The 18910-nt window shown below is 46.8% G+C and overlaps 1 protein-coding gene across 9 annotated transcripts in view; it reads right to left on the bottom strand.

Annotated features, from left to right (window-relative positions):
• The window catches only part of SASH1 (SAM and SH3 domain containing 1), a 546848-nt gene that overhangs the window by 12564 nt on the left and 515374 nt on the right, over positions 1-18910 (bottom strand). For 5 of the 9 annotated variants that reach the window (XM_085611635.1, XM_085611634.1, XM_085611629.1 and 2 more), the window contains 3 exons: positions 17192-17311; positions 12433-13433; positions 6460-6591 (listed from right to left, as the gene is read on the bottom strand). In XM_085611635.1, the coding sequence (XP_085467761.1) occupies positions 6460-6591; positions 12433-13433; positions 17192-17311 (1253 nt within the window). The remainder of the gene's footprint in view (positions 1-6459; positions 6592-12432; positions 13434-17191; positions 17312-18910) is intronic. The other 4 variants (XM_085611636.1, XM_085611630.1, XM_085611633.1 and 1 more) reach the window with 1 other exon arrangement.

Raw genomic sequence — 18910 nt, 5'->3', positions numbered from 1 at the left:
TCATGGAGAGGGAGGAGTCCAGGAGGAAGCCCAGGTTGCGTGCATGGTCTGTCGGTTTGGGTGCGGTGCCCAGGGCGGGAGGCCACCAGGAGTCGTCCCAGGCGGAGGGTGAGGAGCCCAGGATGAGGACCTCCGTCTTGTCCGAGTTCAGTTTCAGGCGGCTGGTCGTCATCCACTCGGCTACCTCTTTCATCCCTTCGTGCAGGTTGGATCTGGCGGCGGCGGGGTCGTTGGTCAGGGAGAGGATCAGTTGGGTGTCGTCGGCGTAGGAGATTATGCTGAGGTTGTGTTTGCGTACGATGGCCACGAGGGGGCTCATGTAGACGTTGAAGAGGGTGGGGCTCAGAGATGATCCTTGAGGGACGCCGCAGGTGACTTCGGAGGCCTCTGACTTGTACGGTGGTAGGCGGACTCTCTGTGTTCTTCCGTCGAGGAAGGAGATGATCCAGTCCAGCGCCTTGTCCTGGATTCCGATGTTGCTGAGGCGCCGTACTAGGGTGCGGTGGCAGACCGTGTCGAATGCCGCAGAGAGGTCTAGGAGGATGAGGGCCGCTGTTTCTCCATTGTCCATCAGGGCTCGGATGTCATCGGTGGCGGCGATGAGGGCGGTCTCGGTGCTGTGATTGGCTCGGAAGCCGGACTGTGAGGGGTCGAGGGATCCGTTTGTCTCGAGGAAGGCGGCCATCTGCTTGTTGACGGTCTTCTCGATGACTTTGGCTGGAAACGGGAGGAGCGAGATGGGGCGGTAATTCTTGAGGTCGGTGGGGTCCGCTGTAGGTTTCTTTAGTAGGGCGCTGAGTTCGGCGTGCTTCCAGCTCTCAGGGAAGATGGTGGTGTCGAAGGAAGTGTTGATGATGTCTCGCAGGTGGGGTGCGATGACAGCGTCGGCCTTGTTGAAGACGTGGTGAGGGCAGGGGTCGGTCGGTGATCCGGAGTGGATGGAGTTCATCGTGCGGATGGTGTCTTCGGTGCTGATCGGGGTCCAGGCGTGGAGGGTGGTGGTGGGGGGTGGTTGTTCGGTCATGGTGTGCGTTGGTTGGTTGTTGAAGCTGTTATGTATGTCCGCGATCTTGTTGTGGAAGTATGAAGCGAGGGAGTTGCAGAGGTCTTGCGATGGGGTGATGTCGTTGTTTCCTGCGCTGGGGTTGGAAAGCTCTTTCACGATGTTGAAGAGTTCCTTGCAGTTGTGTGCGTTGTTGTCCAACCGGTCTTTGAATGCTGTTTTCTTGGCGGCGCGGATCAGCTGGTGGTGTTTCCGGGTGGCAAGTTTGAAGGAGGTCCTGTTGTCTGGTGTCGGTTCCCTTCTCCAGACTTTCTCGAGGGCTCGGCAGTTCTTCTTGGAGCTCTTGAGTTCGTCGGTGAACCATGGGGCCTTCTTGCTGCCGGGTCTGCTAGGCGGGGTCCTCAGTGGGGCGAGTTCGTCCGCGCAGTTGCTGATCCACTTCGTGAGGTTGTCGGCGGCTTGGCTGGGGTTCGCTGAGCTGGCAGGAGGGTGCTGGTTCAGGGAGGTGGCGAGCTGGTCTGCTGTGATCTTGTTCCAGCTTCTGCGGGCTGCCTGTTGCTGGTGTTGGTGGGTCGTCGTTCTCTTGAAGGTGAAGTGGACGCAGCTGTGGTCCGTCCATTGAAGCTCTGTGGCGTGGCTGAAGGCGATGTCTGTGCTGGATGAGAAGACTGCGTCGAGTGTGTGTCCGGCGAGGTGGGTGGGGGTGGACACCAGTTGCTTGAGTCCCAGGTTGGCGAGGTTGTCGAGCAGGGTGCTGGTGTTGCGGTCGTTGTTGTTCTCCAGATGGAAGTTGAGGTCTCCCAGGAGGATGTAGTCGGCGGAGGGGAGGGCATGCGGGCTGACGAAGTCGGCGATGTCCTCGCTGAATTGTGTGCGTGGTCCAGGGGGTCGGTAGATCAGGGTGCCTCTGAGGGTGGTGTTCGGGTTGGTGTGGATCTGGAAATGCAGGTGTTCGGCGCTGGTCAGGGTGTTGTCGGTGCTGGTCGTGAGACGGATGGTGTTCCTGTGGATGATGGCGATGCCTCCTCCCATCTGGTTGGCGTTTCGGTCCCTCCGGACGACCTTGTAGCCCTCTGGGATAGCGATGGCGATGTCGGGAGCTGAAGAGGCGTTCATCCAGGTCTCCGTGAGGAAGGCGACGTCAGGGGCTGTGGCGTCTAGAAGGTTCCAGAGTTCGATGGCGTGTCTGTGGACGGAGCGGGTGTTGAGCAGGATGCACTTGAGGTGGGTGCTGCTGGTGTTCGACTTGGTGGGTGCTGGTGCGTGGCTGGTCCGGATGCAGGTGAACTTGCAGGCGTGGCAGCTGAAAGGTCCGTGGGTACGTCGTGGAGTGGCTTGATGGCATTCTGGGAGTCGGCCGGTGTTGAGTGCGGTGAGGGTGGCGGCGGAGTACGTCAGGCGGGTCGGTCGGGATCTTCGTTGGCCAGGGGTCCTGGCGCTGGGCGCGGTCCGGTCGCGGACGGGCGCAGACGGGCTTACCTTTGGCGCGCCTTCGGCGCACAATCGGCGCGCCCGCTGCGCGTGACCGCTGCGCGTTCGCACGGTCGCCATATAAGGCGAAGTGCGCGGGTGGGCGGGGCCGCTGGGAGGCGGGAGCGGGGAGGGAACAGAAAGGAAAAAGGGGCGTGGTCAGCGGTGGTGGCGGGAAGCGGGGAGCGGGGAGGGAAGGCGGAGGGCGGCGAGGTAGGCAGGCAGACAGGCAGGAGAACGCAAAGGGCTGAAACTGACTAGAAAAAAATACAGGCACAAAAGTCAGACAAAAGCTGCTAACACGGGAGGAAAATGCAGTTCAAACAAGCACAAATGCTAGACAAAACAAGCACAAAAGTCAGACAAAAGCTGCTAACACGGGAGGAAAATGCAGAAACTGACTAGAAAAAATACAGGCACAAAAGTCAGACAAAAGCTGCTAACACGGGAGGAAAATGCAGTTCAAACAAGCACAAATGCTAGACAAAACAAGCAAAAACAGACGCCAGCGGCGTCAGCCGGCAGCGAGGCAGGCAGCGAGGCAGAGGGCAAGGCGAGGGGGCACACACAGCAGCTGGTGGCCGTGCGGCGCGGGGGTGTCCCACAAGTGGGTCACACTCACCTGCGTCGCACGGTCGCCATATAAGGCCAAGTGCGCGGGTGGGCGGGGCAGCTGGGAGGCGGGAGCGGGGAGGGAACAGAAAGGAAAAAGGGGCGTGGTCAGCGGTGGTGGCGGGAAGCGGGGAGCGGGGAGGGAAGGCGGAGGGCGGCGAGGTAGGCGGGCAGACAGGCAGGAGAACGCAAAGGGCTGAAACTGACTAGAAAAAAATACAGGCACAAAAGTCAGACAAAAGCTGCTAACACGGGAGGAAAATGCAGTTCAAACAAGCACAAATGCTAGACAAAACAAGCACAAAAGTCAGACAAAAGCTGCTAACACGGGAGGAAAATGCAGAAACTGACTAGAAAAAATACAGGCACAAAAGTCAGACAAAAGCTGCTAACACGGGAGGAAAATGCAGTTCAAACAAGCACAAATGCTAGACAAAACAAGCAAAAACAGACGCCAGCGGCGTCAGCCGGCAGCGAGGCAGGCAGCGAGGCAGAGGGCAAGGCGAGGGGGCACACACAGCAGCTGGTGGCCGTGCGGCGCCGGGGTGTCCCACAAGTGGGTCGTCAAATGAATGAGTCCGGAAAGTTCTCCAATTTTGTCACCAGTTTTATTAGAGTACAAAAAAGCATCATCCAGTTTCGTTCAAATTGATTGCTTGAACTTCATGAAGGCAAAATTTCCTTGATCCAAAATGTAAGTTTAATCAACGCGTGTCATAGGTCTCATATTGAAGAAAACCAAGCGTCCAAGACCTACGGTAAAGTCATGCTGCAACCAGAGACGTAATTGCAGAAATTAATCGCAAGTGACCATCTGATAATGCCACAAGTAAGATGACCCAAGTAAGATGGCCCAGATATAGTATTCCAGTAGTCCGTGTGGAAAACTGGTGCCACAAAATGATACGGAGTCTGTGGCTCCTGACTATGTTGGCTAGGGGTGTCCTGTATACGTTGAAGAGGGTTGGGCTGAGGGATCAGCCTTGAAGTATACCGCAGGTGATGTTCTTAGGAAGTCAGGAGTAGGGAGGGAGGAGTAGGGTGGGAGGATGATCTTCTGCATTCTTCCTGAGAGGTAGGATGCGATCCACTTAAGAGGCACTCCTTGGATTCCGACCTGGTGTAGTCTGCTGATAAGTGTGTGGCAGGATAAGATGTCAAAGGCTGCTGAGAGGTCGAGGAGGATGAGGTCTGCAGTTTCTCTAAGGTCTAGCAGCTTTCTGATGTCGTCTGTGGCTGCGACTAGAGCTGTCTCAGTGCTGTGGTTTGCTCTGAAGCCATTGTGGGAGGTGTCCCGAAGGTTGTGGTTCTCCAGATGTCTGGTTAGCTTGATAGCTTTTTCGATGACCTTTGCTGGGAAGGGGAGCAGGGAGATGGGTCGGTAGTACTTGGGATCTCCTGGATCAGCAGATGGTTTCTTCAGCAGTGGCTTCACATCGGCATGTTTCCATCTCTGGGGGAAGTAGGCCATGGTGATTGAGGAGTTGAGGACCTTGGTGAGTTCTTTGCTGATGGGTTGATTGCGGAGGTTGAATTTGTAGTGAGGGCAGGAGTCAGCTGGGGCTCCAGAGTAGAGGGATCTCATAATGGACGCAGTTTCTTTCTCGGTGAGGGTGTACCACAAGGTGAGCTGGTGTGGGTAGGTGTCGGATGGCGTGAGGAGGTTGATTTTGTTCTCAGTGGGGTACTGGGGTGCAAAGTCTTGATAGATGGAGCGGATTTTGTTGTGAAAGAAGTCCAAGAGGGTGATGGATGGCGTGAGGAGGTTGATTTTGTCCTCAGTGGGGTCTGGGCTGCAAAGTCTTGGTAGATGGTGCCGATTTTGCTGTGAAAGAAGTCCAAGAGGGTGTCACAGAGAGCTTGTGAGGGTGTGATGATATTGCCAGTTGACGAGGGGTAGGCAAACTCCTTGACTATGTTGAACAGTTCCTTGCTGTTGTTGGAGCTCATCGATGCGGGGGGCTAGGGCAGTCTTCTTGATGTTCTTCAGGAGATGGTGTATCAGTTGAGAGCATCTTTGAATCATTTTCAATCCTCGAGGGTCTTACTGGCGCGCCATCTTCTATCCTTCTGTCTGAAGTCATGTTTCAGGATTTTCAGTTCTGCAGTGAACCAGTTGGGGTGTTGTGTTTCTTGGGGTTGGTCGGTTTCCTTGGTGTGACTTCATCAGCACTTGCTGTGATCCAGTTTGTGAGGTTTTCCGCCGCTTGTTCTGTGTATTCGATGGTGGTGGGTAGGCGGGTGTTGGTCCATCGTTGCTCTGATAACTTTGATCAGCTGCACCTTATTTCGCTGGCAGTGGAGACAGGCGGGTTCAGAGATGACAAAATTAATGCAGTGGTTATCGGTCCAGGTGAGCTCCTCCGTGTGGGTGTAATTTACTCTGTTGCTGGCTGAGAAAATGTAGTCGAGCGTGTGTCCTGTGGTGTGGGTGGGGTCAGTGACAAGCTGCCTGAGTGCGAGGTTAGCCATGCTTTCTAGGAGGTCGGCCGTGTTGGTGTGTCTGGTGTTCTCAAGGTGAAAGTTGTGGAAGGTTAAAATCATGGAAGAGTTTTAATAGAAAAAATAAATCTTTGTGACCTAGCGTCTTTTCAATACTGCAGTGGTACTGAAGTTTCATATATAGAACACATACTTGACAAGTTCTGGCTGGGTGAGGGATTGAAGCTGTATGCATTTGTGGTACTCCAAGTGGAAATCTAATTTTTACCGAATTCCTAAAAACACAAAAACGTGCTTCAAATGTGGAAGTAACACAGAGAGCAGATTCCAAATATTTTCTTTTTGAGAATTTATTCCAAAATACTACGTATGCAAGGTGTTCAATGCTTATAGTATACCTTTTATTATGGAGAGTCCAATTCTTATTTCGTATGTGTGGGAGACCTCTTAATAAAGCTAAGCTTACGTGCCTGAAGTTGTATACCTGATAGCAGGTGCCAACTTTGATAAATGGTTTTGCAGTACCTGAAATTTCACCATAGTTACTCAATGTGGGCGTTTCCCATGGAGTAAATTCAGAGGTATATACTTACAACTGCTACTGTAGGTTTCACTTTACTGAACAAGGCTGACAATGATGCATAAGGATATATTGATGGACCATGGCCATGCAACATGAAGGTGAATTGTTTTTTTTGCCAATTCTATTTAGAGACGCCCAAAATTTGAACAGAGTATGCCATGAGCTTTATGCTGACTAATAACTTTACTGATTCAACTATTGAATATGGACACAGTATGATTAAATTTCAGGCATTACAGAAAATACGTATGTGCTGCGGGCAGAATTTATTCTTCTCCTCTGTTGGTCTGGCATTTTAGAAACAACTGATTTTGAGCAAAAACACCCAGCAATACACAGAGAGACTCACCGCCATACGCTGCTGTTTCCTCAGATGCTTAACACGAATTTGGTCCAAAATGGGTGCCAGTTCTTTTACGGGTTGTCCTAAATCTTCAGCGTATCTCTCGATGAGAGCTTCAGGTATCCCGCAACGTCCATGCTGTCATTGTTAAAAAAAGAAATGAAAGCAAATGAAAAGATATGCTTTAAAATATCAGCTGTGTTTATAATGTAACTCAATGTAAGGGAATATACATTTTTATCAAAATCTTTTTTATAGACACATGCTATTGAGTTTTGTAGGGTACACTGTAATGTAACATGGAAGGTGAACTGTAAACATTAAAAAAGAAAAACCAGGGTGCAAAACCGATAGGCCCTCACTTCCCCCTTTCATGCCAACATATGCAGCAAAACTCTGATCAAGTCCCATCCCACGACCCCCCATCCCTCACCTTCAAGCCGCACTCTGTCTATTTCTGATTTTCTGAATCAAGTATACCTGCACTGGTAGGTCATGGAAAAAGAACAATCTCTCTGTATTGTGTCCAACACTCCCATTCTGGGGGCAGCTTTTGGCCGCATAAACCGGTCTTTCCATGTTCATACTGTGATCAAGCCCACTCTTCCAGTCCCCGACTACCATAGGGGGCACCTACCTCCATTTGTGTGTAATATCTCTTAGGGCCAATGTTAGCCCTAGACTAAGCAGTGTGAGTGTGTTCCTACTGGCATCTAGCTCTGAATTCATATGTAGTAAGACCAACTTGGTGTCTAATAGAATCGCCCATCCCAAAGTGGACCGCAGGCAGGAAAGCACCTGCATCCAGTAGTGTGTTAGGCGTGGACAGCTCAAAGTTGTGTGTAGGAGGTCACCCCTGAGCTCAGCGTACCAAAGACAGGCCGGGCAGTCTATAACCCCCATCCTCCATCATCTATGCCTGGTAAGATAGGATCTCCAGAGAAGTTTCATTTGTATTAAGCTCAATCTGGAGGATATTGCCAAGTGTCGCGGGCAGTCCTGGCCTCAGTCCACTCTTTGTCCATAAGCGAACCCAGATTTTGCTCCCTTTGTCATCTGGTGATCTCCCAATTCCCCCAGGAGTAACTTTGCCTCAAGCGGGTTAAACTCTGGGAGATCCTCCAATTTGGCGATGTACAGGGACAAGGCATGCCTAAGCTAAAAGTACTGAAATAATTTGCTGTGATGCAGCCCGAAATCCTTTTATAGGGTCTGGTAGGATTAGAGAATCATCCCCTCCATCACATCCCCCCGTGTTGAGATACCTATGGTGTCCCATTTCTTAAACCCTTGTAAGTTAGCCAACTGGCTAAGTTACATGCCTTTCCAAAGCGGAGTTTGATCTGTCAACTCTTCTGCCAACCTAGTTGTCTCAGGGTGGTACTTCACAGATTCAGCACCACCTTAGTTGCCAGCAGGAGGATGGAATGTACTCTCCCTGGATCTAGAAAGTGTCGGATTGGTACTCCTCCGACATCCTATTTGTCAGAAGCTAATGCAGGGTTGCTCCACGGCGTTGCACCACCATTCGGTCATTATCATTAAGTAAAAAGCCTTTACAACGCGACTCCATGACTGCAGCTGCTACTCCACCTTCGAATAAAATTTTGAAGCACTTGGTCAGAGATATATGAGGGAGCCTCTCATTCCACAAGAAACTATTCTGTAGAGAATTGATTTTGCTGAAGAATGAAGGTGGGACATCAAAAGGATAATTCTGAGGCTGCAACATCATTTTTATAATAGCCAACCTGCCAAGGAGTAATATGGGGAGCAACATCCAGGCACGTTAATCAGTTGTGAGCAGCTCCATTAACGGCACAATGTTCCAAAGCCAGTTTGGCATCTGAGTGATGAAGACTCCCAGGTATCCGAATCCCCTTGTGTCTATCTGTAAGTTGCAAGCCCACGCCAGGTGTTGTGGGTAGATGTTGGCTTGGAATAGAATGGACCTGGACATATTTATGTGAAGACCACGTCCCCCCAAAGATCTGCAGGAGCCAGAATGCCCATGGGCTAGACTCTTCCAGGTTTGTTAAGATGAGGACATTGCTCATATATGTAGCGATCTGGTCGGAGACTCCCTCTGCCCACTCGAACCCCCTGATCTGAGCGTCAATGTGGAACCATTTGATAGAGGCTCTATAGCTGTAGTAAAGAGTATTTGGAACAGTGGGCATCCATGTCTGGTTCCCCTGTGGATCTGAAAGGGCTCAGATACCGTCCGTCCCATTTGGACTTGGGTGGAGATAGGCCTGTTTACAAATGCTGGACATATTTTGAGAATTTTAGACCGAAACTAAGGCGCTGAAATAGGAGCAACAAATAATCCCACTCAATTGAGTCGAAAGCTTTTTCAATATCTGCCAGCAGTACTGCCGCAGGCTGATGTAATGTGTATCAAGGCTAGCGCAATGTATAGACAACGGATGTTGTGCCTTGTGTTCCTGTGGCATAAACCCATGTGATCTGGATGGATCACTGTGGGTACCACCACTACCAGGTACTCCACCAGAGCCTTCACAATAATGTTGACCTCCATATTAAGGAGGGAAATGAGGCACTAAGAGGGACAACAGTCTGGAAAGTGCCCCAGCTTAAGATCACAATAATCTCCGCCTCTCACAAATAGGGGGGCAGGCTCGCAATCGCTACTACCTACGCCAGAATTCACTTAAGAGGATCTCCCAGATGTTTCATGTAAAGCTCTTAAAATTACGGTTAGAAGCCGCTGAGTCCCGGAGCTTTACCAGAATTCAGTTTGCTTAGACTTACAGAAAGCTCCCGAGCCATTCGGTCGTTTTCTAGGGATAACCTCTCAAAATTCGTGGGACCCACATAGGGGAAGTTAGTTGAAAAATTTCTCCATCAACCTGTGTGAGATACAGTGCCGCTTGGCGTATAGATTTAAGAAGTTAAAGAGCAGATTGATTTTTTTCACTATTTTTATATTACAGAACACAGATAAGCCTTGTTCTTTAACCAGGTGATTTTAGTGTGCTCTCTGTGGACCCACCTGCAGGAGATGCTATGAAGCCCTGTGAGCAATAAAGAACATATTATGGCCCTGTTGCCAAGAAGGAGGTGCAATGAGTCAAATTTCCTGTGAATTGCAGAAAACCTTGCATCTGCCTTGTACATATGAGAGGATCCTATCCTTGGATCTTCCTTGTACATAAGAGGATAGAAACTAAAAGCAATATGACCCAACAGTAGTTAAATCACAGGAGAGGCTGATATAATGCCATGAATGGGTAAGAAAGGTTTAATAACGAGCACAAAATTTTCTTTACAAGATGTGTGAGCACAAAAAGAATATTGATTTAGCACTGTTTATAACATTTTACGTTGCTATTAACTCTCCCTCAAATAAACATATTAGACCCTGTTCAGGGCTACTCTACAACTTTACAAACTAAGTTATTACATTCATTACAAAAAAATGAGGAACTCTTATTTCAGTGGCGTTTCAAATCAGGGGAAGTTATTTCCATTTATTAAAAAAGTAAAGTATGGGGTTCGACAAACCTTGCAGTGGAATCAGTGCTTCATGCTGCTTGTGCCCATGGGGAAACAGTCATTACAATGCACCTGTTACTTCGCATAACCATTACAACGCGGCATTTACATAAATATATAGCTGCCTTCCTACCAAAACTTCAGAGGCGATCCCTTACTCTCTTCGCTCCAGGGGTCTGGCCCTCTCGCTTTGTTTCTGTGGCCTCGGCTGCCCCATCCCAGCTGCAATGTGACCAGCAATTAACAGATGCAGAGTTCCTCCCCACTCCTTTTATTATTGATGTGATGAATTGAGTATGCTGGCTTTGGCATACAGACCCCAATCACATGTACATGAAGATCTCTGCTGTTCACAGGCTAGACCAAATCTTATTCTGTCTCATTAGGATGTCATGCCAGGCGCAAATAAACTGCATATGCAGCAATGTCGCCAAGACCCCTGGGTTAAGCACTGCTTCCTCTCTACATGTAACTCTTGTACCCAGCGGGGAGCCCTGGTAATACATTAGACAACTTAAAGATCTTTAGGCTCTAGAATGCAGCACTTCAGAATACGCCTACAGCTATGGCAGATCTTACGGTTTCTAACTGTAGTAGTCCCAAATAAATAAATGCTGAACAGAGAACTGAAGCTATTTATAGTACAAGCCCCCAGGCATTACGAATCGTCACTCTTGCATTTCCAATATTCTTCAGGGGAATAGCACTCGTTACAACGTGTACCAATACAACGCGTACCATCACAACGCGGGTATTAGTACGCGTTGTCAATTACGAGTTAACTTTACAAAGCAAACTTTTACAACGACTATGCCTTTATCACGCATGCCATTACTATGCAAAAACATGCGTGGTAAAGGTATAGTCGTGGTAAAAGTTTCTAAGGTAAGTGACAGTCCTCTCACTACATTTACACTACCCAGCACGACCCCCTAAACTACACATACACCACTACACTACCCTAAACCCTTAAACACTTGCGTGGTAAATGACCATGCGTTCTAAAAAAAAATGTGTAGTAATTTACTTCGCGATGTACAATGCATGCGTGGTAATGCATGTGTTGCAATGGTATCGCAAAGTAAAAAACTCTCAATAATGGCTGTTTACCTCTTCAAGGTGTTCACTGGGGCATCTTTGCCTTGCATCCTCTTTTTCATCCCTCAGAGAGGGGACTCTCACTCTCCTCAGAGGCATGGCACACGAGAACACACCTCCTGGCTTGTTCTCGGCAAACGGCCTTTGAGAAGTTGCTTCCAGGGAAATGGGATAAGGGGACTACGTGACAAAATATGACTAAAACAGGGTCAGACCTATTTGATCTCAATTCACAGTTCACAAGGACAAAATACAAAGCAGCTGGGGTTTGAAAACTGAGCAAACAGAAAACCAATGAATGTATTGTTTGGGTCTTTTTTTAACAGAATGTGGTTAGTTATGGACTAGTGCAAATGCTTCACTAATATGACAATTTTTCATACAATAACACTTCTGGGATCCAACCACTAGATGGCAGAATTAGGCACAGAATATAAATCTAAAAGACGCTTCACACGGTAAAAGTACAATATACAATCCAGCCGAAGCCGAATCTGCCAAAGCTGCTAGAAACCTACACTTTTCATATGAAGTACCAATTGTATAGTTCTGTACACCAGGGGAAAGTCACTGTGAAAGCTCATATAGCATCACGTGGTGCATAATCTATGGCGTTCTTCAAAAATTGATCATGAGTCTTAAAATATGTTCAATTGACTCCTACCTAGAGTAACTCTTTAGCCGGAGATAAAAACCATTAATTTACATGTTAATACACCCCCCCCCCCCCAACATACACATCTTGTTTCACTTCTACTGTTGAGTGACTGTTTTTTTGTTTGACCACACATATTCGGAGCATATTTTCCAATTCTGGCTTAACTTTGTTACAAATGACATCATGAAGTTATTTTCACGTAATGGATCTGAAAGGCCAGTTCCAATACGCTTTTCAGAAGTAATACATTTTGCTAACTTACTCTGTAATTAATATTAATGTATCAGTTCCCTTCACTGCCCATGGTCTTAGAGCCTGTGGTAAAAGTGCAGCATGTTGGGCAAATAATCTATGTAATCCATTCATCAACTTAAAAATAACAAATCTGTCTCAATCTCAATATGGCAGCATTTGACATAAAATGTGAAACTTAACTCCTGTGGTAAAGCATTTTAAATAAAATATTGGGGATAATGCATTCCTCCTAAGGATCTAAACCACAGGGGCCCAATTTTTAAAGTGTGTGTTTGGGCAGGGCACAGCTGTGCATCTGCTCTTATGCAACTGTAGTTTCTTAAGTGCATACATTTAACTGAGAAAAGTGAGCACACCTCTGCAGACATCACAGCTCGGAAGCATTAAATCACAGAAAGTACAGTATTTACCAACTTTTAGAAGTTCTGATAGATAGGGAGATTTCATACCTTATCGGAGTACGGCTCCTCTGTGAGATCAATTCCTTCGGTCTGCAATTTGCTTTCTAGGGTGTTTTCCTGGTCCATCTCCCTTGAACACAATATCTTTCTTGCAGAAACGGGGCCAAGTTTCACCACATGGTGGGGCGCTCCAATTGTCTCTGACTGGTCTGACAGCCAAGGCGGCTGAGAGTTCGGCGAAATGCAGGGCTCCTGGTCGGAGGAAGGGCTGTAGGTGGGCACAAAGCGGCAGTCTCTAGGGCTCACCAGACTGTTCCTTTTGATGGGCAAGGCTGGCGCCTCTGCGCTGGAGGGGATGTGAATTGAAAGAAGATGTAGCCCATTTGCATGGAACTCCCTGCTCTTCTTAGCTGGGACTGGTGGGGGCTGGGAGGGATTTCTGGGCTGCATTTTGTCCTCAGTCTTTCCAACACCTCTGCAGTCCTGTGGGTTTTTTCCATGACCTTCGATAGCTGTCCTTGCAGAGGGAGCCTGGGACTCACAGTAATTAGTCAGGGACTGAGTATTGAACTCTTCAACAAAACTGTCCTTAACACCAACCTCAGCAGGGCGCTGCTCAACAAGATGCTTTTCTAGCAGGTGGCCACCAGGAGGAGCTATTGTACTCGCCTTTTTCGTTCTCTTCTGGGGATTATAGTGCTGCTTCATGCTGAACTCCTTCCGGTCCATACCGGATGCAGCTCGCAAGTCTTCCAGGGAGTAGGATCGAGGCCAATTTGCCTTAGCCTTGGTGCCAGACAGGCACTCGCAGCTCCGACATGCAGCTAAAGGAAGGCTTCTGCATCTCATCTTTAACTCCATAATACTCAATGGGCTGAAGAATACCTTGGGGCCCGGGTGATTTTTTAACCTTTTTTCATTTTCTGCTTGCTGCAATGTTTCTACCGACTTGGTCAGAGGCAAAGTTGGATAATTTGCCCCTTGATTTGGGTTGAAGTCTTGGTCCGTGGATGATTTTGAAGGCGGGCCACAGTTCCTACGAGTTTTACCTAAATGATAAAAAAAACTTTTAATTAGAAAAAAATCTCATCATACTCATGTTGATAATTTTCTTTGTGTAATAAGTCTTGCAATAAAGGGTATACATGTTTAGTCACAATCATGGCATTGCTTTGTGCATCTGTTTATCAAACCTGATTAAATCTAACAGCAATGATGATTGATTCTTTATTCTAGATGCCCCCATACCTACCTCTATTGAAGCAGCTCGGGATACTTTTTACCGCATAATGACAATTTGTTTTAGTGAAATTAGTTGAGAAACACATACCCATATTTTTTAGTAAAGGAGTGTCCGAGACTGTGCACATTCCAAAATGATGTCTTTGAATTTCCTAGAAGATCCCAAGCTTCGATAACTCGTAACTTATTGTCTGAGGAGATATGTTTTAAAAAAACTCTAACTGCTAGCATTTAGCTGAAACTCCCCTTTATGTCAAGTAAACAAACATGGTTTATACAAAGCAACGTGCACTATATGATTTATTGGTGCTTTTGAGAGACAACTCCAAAATGTGCAAAGCGTAGAATTGGCAAACAGAAAACGTGACTTGCGGATCCAGAGGGCGTTTTCAGTTAGGCGAAACACAAATGAGAGACAGAACCAGTTGGAAAAAGTGAAACCTGCCAAGGATCATTTTCCTGTCCGTTTCCTCCTGTACCTCGGAAGCTTCAATAGAGTCAGAGAGGTAGGGCCTTCCGGTAGAGGGAGGTTTATTGTTGCTTGCATCCTTTTTTCTGTAGCGTGAGCCCGCGCGTTGAGTCTAGTCTTGCGCCCAGGAATGTCTTTTCTCTTTCTGGCTTTGTGGAGGATTGCTTGCGATTTATTTCAGAAGCCTAGTCTTTGTAGCGTGTGGATTGCTGTTTCAATGTGGCTGAGACATTTTTGTATGTGTTTGCCTTTATAAGCCAGTCGTCCAGGTAGGGGTAGATGTGCATTCCATCTTTTCGCAGGTGTGCCGCACTGTGGCTAGGCACTTAGTGAAGGCACGCGGTTCTGATTTTATTCTGAAACGGAGTACCTTGAACTGCTAGTGTGTTCCTTTGTGTAGGAACCAGAGATATTTTCGGTGGTTTTTGTTCTTGGGGATGTGTAAATAGGCGTCTTTGAGGTCTACTGTTGCCATTTAATCTCCTTTTTGAATTTGTGGGATTATCTCTTGGAGAGTAGTCATTTTGAAATGTTGTGTTAAAATGAACTTGTTTATGAACCTTAGGTCCAGGATTGGTCTTAGTGATAAGTCCTGTTTGGGGACCAGGAAGTACAGTGAATAGTTTCCTTTGAAAAGGTCTTGTGTTGGTACCAATTTTATTGCTTGTTTCTGAAGAAGGTCCTTGATTTCTGAACTGTTTGAGTTCTGATTTGAGGAACCTCCTTTCTTGGGTGGGTTTGCAGGTGGCGTTTTTGTTAGTTCTATGCAATACTCGTATTTTACCAAATTTAATATCCAATTGTCTGTGGTGATTTTTCGCCACTGTTGTAGGTATTGTGATATTCTGCCCCCCACTGGTGTTGTGTGTGGGTCTTTCTCTGTGTAGGAGTCAATTAGAGCCATTTCCTCTTCCTCTAGAGGGCTGGCCGCCTCCTCTTCATCGAAAGGACTGCTTTGGCTGCTGCTGCCAACCTTGGTATCCTGTTTGTTGGTTTGCTTGTTGGCCATTCCCTAAGCCTTGTTGTTGGTGTGCCATTTGCTGTCCTTGAACAAATTCCTCATCCTATGGCTTTTCTGCTGTTAAAACCACCTCTTTGCTGCAGGGCTCCCATCACTCTTACAGTTTTGTTATCTTTTTTTATCTGTTGAAGAGATTCGTCCACCTCCTTTCCATATAGTGCCTCCCCTGACGAAGCCTGTTAATAATGGAGGTTTAAACCTCCTGCTTGAACCCTGAAATTCTAAGCCAGGCATGCCTTCTTAGGGTGGTGCCTGTGCACATTTGTCTGCTGGCAGTGTCTGCTGTATCTAGTGCTAATTTAAGGCTGGTTTTTGCGATGTTTTTGCCTTCATGGACCATAGATTTAGCTCTTTACTTGTCCTCCTCTGGGAACTTGTTGATGAGCTCTTCGATGACATCCCATTGCTGGTATCCGTACCGGTTCAGCAGGGCATTAGAGTTTGCGGTGCACCACTGTGTCGCTGCCTCTTTTTCCATCTTCCTCCCCATCGTATCCATCTGTTTGCTTTCTTTCTCTGGGGGTGGTCCACTGTTAGAGGGCATTTGCTCTCCTCCTGGCCGCGGTGACTATGATAGAGTCAGGCACCGTGTTCCCCTGAATATACCTAGGTTTCTTGGAAGAGGGTTTGTACTTCTTCTCGAGCCTTGGTTTTACCCCTTTGCTTGAGGCTGGTTCCTTAAAGGCTTCTTTGACTTAGTCTAGGATGCTTGGTAGCATTAGCAGGTATTGTGTCCACTTGCTGGCTGGGGCTAGTGTTTCTAAAGGGAAACATGCGTCTCCCTTTTCCTCTTCGAGAGGGACTCCGAAAGTGTCTGCCACCCTTTTAACTAGGCTGTTGTAGAAGACTATATCATCTGGTGGGGATGCCTTCGAGGGATAGCAGCATATCTCCTCCTCTGGGCTTTTGGTGTCACAGTCATTCCATGTGTCCTAAAACATTTCTGAGGTTTCCTCCTCTTCTGGAACGTCTATGTAGGCCTCGAGATCTTCATCGCGAGGTAAAGGGGTTAGAAGTGACTCGAGAATCTCCTCTTCTTCCCCTTTGGTGTCCTCAGCCCCTTCGTCATCAGCCGCTTCGGCGACTGGGATCTTCGGAATTCAGAAGTCCATTAGTGAGGCATTTACTGCAAAAATATATATGTAGTATTGGGCACTAATTCAATACTAAGTCAAGTTAGATAATTGGGTCAATGCACGTATTGCAGCTATTGTGTAAATTATGTCACAGGTTTCAATCTTAGTGAGAGAGCACACTACCAGCCGCACAATGTGAGTGATGTATCAAGAGAGACCCGAGTTTAAACTGACAGAGTAAAGAAACAAACATTTAATTCTAATTTGAACACCCAAGACCACCTAAAACTCCGACCACACCAAGCCTGCCCGTACACTACTCTAGCCTCCACATACATGGCCCTCTGTGGCTCTTGCTAGGGTGACTCTTTGTCTGAAATCTACCTGCCCCTGAGCACTACTTGATGACATCTGCCTATTTAGTTACTTGAAAGACTACCGAAAACAAAAAGCAAAACATGCCCATGGAACGCATTTCTGATTTAATTTTCTTTCTTGATTTGAGGAATATAAGAGGACACTACAGAAAATGGACGAGGCAAAATCTCAGGTTTCCAATCAACATGCCACTGTGCAAAATGCTATTGGTTTGTTATACCTACATGGAGAACCTGATGTATGGCTTGGTATTTAGTATAGACTCACATAATCTGCCATATACTGACATCTAGTAGCTCGATGTAAAATTCTAAGAATTATTGTACAAAACTTCATTATTTTCATAACCAAGATGCAAGCCCTTTGAAGCAGCATAGCAAACAATGGGGACAAAAAGAGCACAGAATGATAATGCATTTTTTGTGTCTTTCCGATGAAAGATGCAAGTCCTTTATACACAGTAAAAATTCAAAGCAGGATTCCAATAGGGCCCTGGCCATGCAAATGGAAGAGGGCACCAAGGAAGCACAGTGTTGAAAACCCAGCAACACAAGAGAATACACCGAACATCCCGGTACCACTTCACTAGGCATGTGCGGCAGTAGAAAAGGTTACACACACCATTACCGTTCTCTTGGTTGTCACTGCTTTCGTAGCAGCCTGAATCCCGCGGGGAGCGTCCACTTGAGCCCTGGCCGTCTTGTAGCAGCTTCTCCTGAGATCCAGTCTGGTCACTGTTACCTGAGGGCGGAATAAAGTAAGTCAGGAAATCGAAGGAATTTTTTTGCAGATAAATATTCACATTGTTTTAAAAGACGCTCAACGCAATGTTCCTTTATTGTAGTGAAATCCAATGACATCTGCGCATGTATTTTCTGTAGCCTGAAACTGCATTGAAATTGTAAAGGGATTGAGAACACGTTACTGATAATTGAGAAGACGGGGGAAACCACCTTTACAAATCTCTAATTTGTGTAAAACAAATGGGGTGTTTCGTGTTTCTGATCACTCCTGAAAATAGGATGAATCATGCACGTGAGCAGGGTTCAGATTGTGTCTGCATTTCATTTATAAAAGCTCCTTAACCAGCAGCAACAAAAGGTTCAACAACTAATAGGGTGAAACATAACCAATGACAGCACCACCACTGAAATGCAAAGAAATAAAACTTATATAGCGCACTAGACCCACAGGTTTCACGGCGCCGGCGATACTGCACTGCAAAATACATTCTCTTTTACTGCTGTCCTATTTGTAAATATTCTGTTATTATTAATGCAGCAGTCAGTGAAAGAGCCATTATGTCCTTTTTTGCTTATTAGCCTTTGTATAGAGCTTGAATTTTAGCTTTTTTGGTCTCTATTAAGGCCAGTGCTGTTGTGCCTTAGTCATTCGTTAGGCTGTTTTAGTTTATTTTGGCTGCAGGCGTGCATGCAAGCGTTTTATCTTGTGGGTGGCTCATGACTAGTGTTCTTTGGTGTTCATGAGTTCCAGTGTCCGCTTTTGGCAGGGAGAGTTCCAAGCCACTTCAGAGAGTAACAAGTCTGCACATGAACATCTTGGAAAAGAGTGGAATGCAGAGCTCTAACCCAGTGAGATCATTAGAAGTGATGGGCGTATAGAAAGGACTGGTAATATGTGGACAAACAGTTATTATAGCCAGTGTGGGAGCACAGTGATCTAAGGTGCCTACTGCAGAAACATGTGAGCAAACTGCAGGTCACTGGCAGAAATATGAGAGGGCCGTCTGGGACTTTTATCCTTTTAAGATCGAATAATGAGTGCAAATGAACGAAGAAATATTAAGAGCTGATGTTAAGAAACAATCACTAGTTGACATTAAACCTGCGTGGTCTTCTTAACATGAGGGCATGGGTGACTTAGCATCAAATGCAAAATGGGAGAAGGGACAATTCACGTTGCCCAATTGGCTCAGGCAACGGTATATTTTAATACGGACTGTTGCTATATAACGTGGATGTTTACTTTTATTCTCAGAAATACAAATGGTTAGTAAAGACACACAATCATTACACATGCAAAATAAATGATTATATAAAACAAAAAGTGTCAAGTCGTCCAGGAACATAAAATCTATAACTTCTGAGAATGATGACTGAACAAAGCTTCAGAGCACTGTGTGGCGGTAACACAACCATGAGTGAGCCATAAGTCTGGTGTGGAAGAGCTGCAGAGACACTCGCCTGCCGTGCCCAAGTCTATAAATAGATTTTCATGAAGTGGTTCTTTATGGTAGATCAGGGTCTGTACAAAGTGGGGGCCACTATGGGTAAAACTCTCAGACCAGTCAGAAGGGCCTGGGGGGTCTTACAGGGTCTG

The sequence above is a fragment of the Triturus cristatus genome, chromosome 6 (genome assembly GCF_964204655.1).
Source record: "Triturus cristatus chromosome 6, aTriCri1.1, whole genome shotgun sequence".
In the NCBI taxonomy this organism is placed as follows: Eukaryota; Metazoa; Chordata; class Amphibia; order Caudata; family Salamandridae; genus Triturus; species Triturus cristatus.
Note: the sequence above shows the minus strand (reverse complement) of the source record. Positions and strands in the feature narration are given on the sequence as shown.